At 54.2% G+C, this 5,802-nt stretch overlaps 1 protein-coding gene across 1 annotated transcript in view; it reads left to right on the forward strand.

Annotated features, from left to right (window-relative positions):
- The window catches only part of KRI1 (KRI1 homolog), a 21,318-nt gene that overhangs the window by 10,362 nt on the left and 5,154 nt on the right, over positions 1-5,802 (forward strand). Inside the window, exons 13-19 of the mRNA XM_014592843.2 lie at positions 1,323-1,398; positions 1,498-1,586; positions 1,679-1,805; positions 2,381-2,511; positions 3,724-3,788; positions 3,887-3,985; positions 5,433-5,789. Coding sequence (XP_014448329.2) covers positions 1,323-1,398; positions 1,498-1,586; positions 1,679-1,805; positions 2,381-2,511; positions 3,724-3,788; positions 3,887-3,985; positions 5,433-5,775 — 930 coding nt within the window. The 3' untranslated portion in view covers positions 5,776-5,789. The remainder of the gene's footprint in view (positions 1-1,322; positions 1,399-1,497; positions 1,587-1,678; positions 1,806-2,380; positions 2,512-3,723; positions 3,789-3,886; positions 3,986-5,432; positions 5,790-5,802) is intronic.

Consider the following 5,802-nt stretch of genomic DNA (forward strand, 5'->3'; position numbering starts at 1 on the left):
TTTGCCCATGTGGCATCCCAGCCCCTTCACCCACCACACCACTGGCTAGCCCTATTATTATTTTTAAACTTTGGGGGGTTGGAGATGGGGGGGAACCAGCAGGTGGCGTGGTGATTAAGGTAGTGGACACTCCCACATGGTGACCATGGTTCAAGTCCCGGACCTGGTGGGTTGCTTTCTTGCTTTCTCTCTCTCTCTCTGTCTCTCTCTGGTCAAATTTAAGAATAAAATATGAATGCAGGACCAGCAGTTAGCATAATGGCTATGTCACTGGACTCCCACGTAGACGACCATGGTTCCAGTCTTAGACCCAGTGACTTAAACTCACACTGGGCGCGTGTGTGTGCATGCCCAAGATCCCGAGAGGAGAGTGGAGAAGGGATTGTGGCATGGCCATTGCCCCCGGGGAGTGATTTCTCGCTTTCTGTCTCTCTGTCTCTCTCTGTCTGTCTGGCAAGCGCATGTGCCCTATAGCAAAAACCTCTCCAAAAAAAAAAAAAGAATGAATTTTTAAAAAATTAAATAAATTCTTAAAAAAAAAATTGAGGGGGGGGCATCCCCAAGGGGCATGTACACACTGCAGAGACCCTTCTCCATTTTTCCATCCTTTCAGGATTTGGGGGGTACACACACACGTGCCCAGTGTTTTTTTCAGGCTCCCTGTCTGGGACTTATCTGTGTAGTCAGCCATGGGGGGGACCTGGCGGCTTGCTTTGTCACTTTCCTCCTCTCTCTCTCTCTCTCTGGTGAGTGTGTGTGTACTGTAGCAAATTAGAAAAATAATCAGTAAAACTGGGACCAACAATTTTCGTAATGGCTATGTCGCTGGACTCCCATGTACTCGACCACGGTTCGAGTCCAGGACTCGGTGGCTTACTCATGCCAGGCGCGTGTGTGTGCCCAAGATCCCAGGAGGAGAACAGCAAAACCCTCTCCAAAGTAATAATAATAAATAAAATGAAATAATTTCTTAAAATAAAAAAAAAAAGAGAAAATGAATAAACCAGATGAAACCTGAGCCCATTGTAGCAGTGAACTAGTCAAAGGGGGTGAGTGCACCTGGTGGGGGTCACTGCAGGGCGAAGGCCTCTAGGGAGCGAAGAACAGGCAGGGGAGGGGAGTAGCGGGCAGAGACGGGGAGGAGCCTGGACACAGGCCCCCTGATCAGGAGCTCTATCCTGAGACCAGGGTATTGGGGTGCCGTGCAAGGTGCAGAAGCAGAGCAGTCGGGGTGAGGGGAGGGCACCGACCTCACCGTGGGGTGCAGAGCTCCTCCCTCCCCGCCGGGTAGGCCCTGCTGACCCCCCAACGCTGCCCTGCAGAAATGTTTCGGCGCGGAGTACTACGGCACCGCGGAGGAGGAGAAGCCGCAGTTCGAGGAGGAGGAGGGGCTCGAAGGTGAGGTCGGCTGGCCTGGGGGCCCTGGGGGCCTGGGGGCTGGGCCTGGTACCCGAGGCCCCACCCTGACCCTCTCCTGTCCAACCCCTCTGGACCCAGATGACTGGAACTGGGACACGTGGGATGGGTCGGGACAAGAAGGAGCCTGGAGCCAGCAGGAGCCACATTGCGAAGACCCCGACTTTAATGTAGGTGCCGTGGGTGGTGGTGGTGGTGGGGTGGGCGCCCAGAGTGTCCTGGGGCCACAGGCAGGCCAGGCCTGACCCGCATGTCCCCGCAGATGGATGCCGACTATGACCCCAGCCAGCAGCGGAGGAAGAAGCGTGAGGCCCCCTTGACAGGCAAGAAGAAGCGCAAATCGCCCTTCGCCGAGGCGGTGGGCCAGGAGAAGCCCGTGTTCGACCCAGGTGAGGTCCCCCGGTGACCAGGCTAAGGGCCTGATTATTATTATTACTATTTTATTTTTTAAAACCTTTTAAAATAATTATTTATTAAAATTTATTTATACACTCATTCATTTATTTTAATTTGACCACAGAGAGAGAGAGAAAGTGGGATAGCAAGCCACCAGGTTCGGGACTAGAACCTTGGTTGACCACGTGGGAGGGAGGGTCCAGCGCCTCATCCACCACACCACCTGCTGGTCCTCCCATTATTATCATGTTGAACATTTATTTATCTATTTGTTGTAAATTTACAGCCTCTGGGTCAGGACTTGAACTGCAGTCAGTCACGTAGGGGTCCAGGACTCCAACCACCACACCCACCCGCTGGCCCCAGGTGATTTTTTTTTTTTAACTTTATTTATTTTATTTTGATCAGAAAGAGACAGAGAGAGAGAGAGAGAGAAATTGAGAAAGCAAGCCTTTGAAGGGGTCTGGGACTTGAACCACAGTCAGCCATGTGGGAGTGGGGGGTCTGGTGCGCGTGTGTGCTCCGTGGGGCCTGGCGCACCCCAGCAACCTGGCTGTGTCCCGTCCAGAGGACAAGACCTTCGAGGAGTACCTGGACGAGTACTACCGGCTGGACTACGAGGACATCATTGACGACCTGCCCTGTCGCTTCAAGTACCGCACCGTGATGCCCTGTGACTTTGGGCTCAGCACCGAGGAGGTCGGGGACCTGGCTGGGTGCCCAGGACCCCGGGGGCAGGGGGGTGGGTGGGGAAGGGAACAGGGAGCTGGCCCTGAGCCCTGGTCTCTGGAAGATGGCCCGGGTTCAGGTCCTGGCCCACCTGCTGCGTGACCTGGGACGAGCTCTCTCACCACCTGTAACACGGGACTAACTATGGCCCGTCTCCTGGCGGAGGAGGGAATTAGATCACACGTGGCTCTGCGGTCCCTGCCTGGCCGGTCCCCACGTCCCTTAGTACCCTGGCCATGGAAGTTGGATTCTTAATGATCAATACAAGAACAGCTGGTGTTGGGCCAGCAGGTGGCATGCTGGTTAGGGCGCTGGATTCCCACACGGCTGACCACAGTTCAAGTCCCAAACCCGGCGGCTTGAAAAATCACAATGGATTAATAGATAAATATTAGGTTGTCAGAAAAGTCAGGATACATTTTTGCATGGAAAACAAAAATAGGGACCAGCAGATGGTGTAACAGTTACATTGCTGGACTCCCACATACCGGCCACGATTTGAGTCCTGACCCCGATGGCTTAAAACTCATGCTGGGCGCACGTGTGTGTGCGTGTGCCTGAGATCCCAAAAGGAGAATGGAGGAGAAGGGACTGCAGTGTGGCCATTCCCCTTGGTGGGTGATTTCTCGCTTTCTGTCTCTGTCACTCCCATGAGCACAGGCACCCTATAGCAAAAATCCATAAAAAATTAAAAAATAGAAAAATAAGTCATGACTTTTCTGATAACCCGACAAATAAATGTTAAAAAACTACAACAGCAGCTGATGTTTAAAAACCATCCACCTTCACTCACTCACTCCATCAGTCCAGTGAATGTCTTTCTAGTCTGTTCTGAAGGGCTGTCCCCATCACGATGAGGAAACTGAAGCCTTGGTCGGGGTCCCGAACCTGGGCCCTGTCTGTAACTGGTAAAGCCAGTAGTTGGCAGAGGTCTCTGGGACTGTGGGCTCAGGTGGGAATCCGAAAGTGGCTCACATCCTGGCTGGACAATCCAGGATGAGGATTCCGAGCCTCAGTTTCCCCATTTGTGCGCTCTTGCAAAACAGCCAGGGGTCTCTGCAGAAGTGGGCAGCCCTGAGGGGTGCTATTAATGTCACGCTGTTGTGACCAGGGTGGGTGCTGAGGCTAGGGCAGGCCCCCCGCATCTCACCCAGCAGGTGATCACCCTCCCTCCCCACTCAGATCCTGGCGGCTGATGACAAGGAGCTGAACCGATGGTGCTCCCTGAAGAAGACCTGCATGTACAGGTGAGCCCCTGGGCGAGGCCGTCCCTGGAGGGAAGGAAAGTGGGCAGGCAGCCACTTCCCAGACCACCCAGTGACACGCATGTCCCCGGGCACTGCAGGTCGGAGCAGGAGGAACTGCAGGACAAGAGGGCGTACACCCAGAAGGCCCAGAACTCGTGGAAAAAGAGACAGATCTTCAAGTCACTCTGCCCGGAGGAGTAAGAATTGCTGGCAGGGGCAGGGGCAGGGGCAGGGCGGGCCAGGGCTTGCTGGGCCTGGGTTTGAGTCACGCTTTGTTGCCATGGGTTGCCTGGCCTTGGAAATGGGGCTTCCATCTCTGAGGCCTGGGTTCATATCTGGCTAGGCCATAGCTGTGTGACCTTGGGCAAGTCACTGCCCTTCTCTGGGCCTGTTTCCTATCTAGCAAGTCAGATGAATATCAGATAGTTCAACTCAAGCCAGCTAGTAGCTTAGTGGTTAAAGCAGCTGGACCCCACATCCCCAGTTAGAATCCCGGACCCAGCAGCTTGAAATGTCAGTCAGGTGCATGTGTGCCCCAAGTTTTGAGAGGAAGAGGGATTAAAGCAACCTGGAGGGTGCATTCTCATTTCCTTCTCTGTCTCTCTGGTGAGCATACAGGCCTAGAGCAAATTTTTAAAGTAATTTTTAAAAATTAAATGAATAATTTTTTAAAATAATGATAAAAGTGCTTAGCATATAGTAAATGCCCTTTAGGTATTAGCTGTTACCATTATGGGCATTATTATTTTTTTGGAGAGGTTTTTCGCTATAGGGCACATGCGCTCGCCAGACAGACAGAGACAGAGAGACAGAAAGCGAGAAATCACCCCCAGGTGGGATGGTCACGCCGCAATCCCTTCTCCATTCTCCTAGAGACAGGGAAAGTGAGAAATCACCCCCCCCCACCACCCCATTGGGGATACCCACGCCACAATTCCTTCTCCTCCATTCTTTTGGGATTTGGGGCATGTATGCACATGCACCCAGCATGATTTTCAAGCTGCCAGGTCTGGGACAAGAACTGCATTCTGCCATGTGGACATCTAGCACCTTTACTATTACGCCACCTGCTGGCCCCTTAGGGGCATTATTTCCTATTCTGAAGCAGGGGAGATGGAAGCTCACTTGACATTAAAAGTAGTTTATGGTGGTGGTGGGGACCAGCAGTTAGCGTAATGGCTATGTCGCTGGACTCCCGTGTAGTTGACTGTGGCTCGAGTCCCGGACCCGGTGGCTTAAACTCACGCCGGGCGCGTGGGCGTGCGTGCCCAAGGTCCCGAGAGGAGAATGGAGGAGAAGGGATTGCGGCGTGGCCATCCCCCCTGGGGGGTGACTTCTCACGTTCCCTCTCAGTCTCTGTCTCTGGTGAACGCACGCACCCTAAGGTAAAAACCTCTAAAAAATAAACAAACAAAAATGTATGTCAGTAGCTCAGTCCGGGCCCATGCATAAATGCCACAGTTTACAGCATCAGACTGGCCTTGGGGTTCAGAAAGACGCTGGCTTTGGCATTTGACCAAGGCTGTCCCCCAACAGCTGGGTCCTCCCCTGCTTCCTTCCTGAGTTTGTAAAATGGAGCCCTTGTGCCTAGAAATGGGGCTAGTCACAACGCATGGGGGCTGAGCCCTGCCTCTCCTCCCCCAGGACAGAGACAGAGACAGCCACAGAAGCCACAGGAAAGCCACAGAGAGAGAAAGTCGCCTCGCAGGGGCAGCTGCCAGCTCCAGATGGCGGCTGCGGAAAGAGGCCCCGGCCTGAGAGCCCTCCGGCGCAGGAAGAGGCAGCCTCCCTGTCACCCACGAAGTCAGCCCCCCAGAAGCGGAAGAGGGGCAAGAAGGCTCGGCTGCTGGGCCCCACGGTGACGCTCGGTGGCCATGAGTTCAGCCGCCAGAGACTGCAGGCCTTTGGCCTCAACCCCAAGCGGCTGCACTTTCGCCAGCTGGGCCGGCAGCGGAAGAAGCAGAAGGGGGCCGAGAGCCGCCCCTGAGTCCGAGGGGGCAGGCGGGGGCCCGCC

Source organism: Tupaia chinensis, unplaced genomic scaffold (genome assembly GCF_000334495.1).
Source record: "Tupaia chinensis unplaced genomic scaffold, TupChi_1.0 Scaffold138665_1, whole genome shotgun sequence".
In the NCBI taxonomy this organism is placed as follows: domain Eukaryota; kingdom Metazoa; phylum Chordata; class Mammalia; order Scandentia; family Tupaiidae; genus Tupaia; species Tupaia belangeri.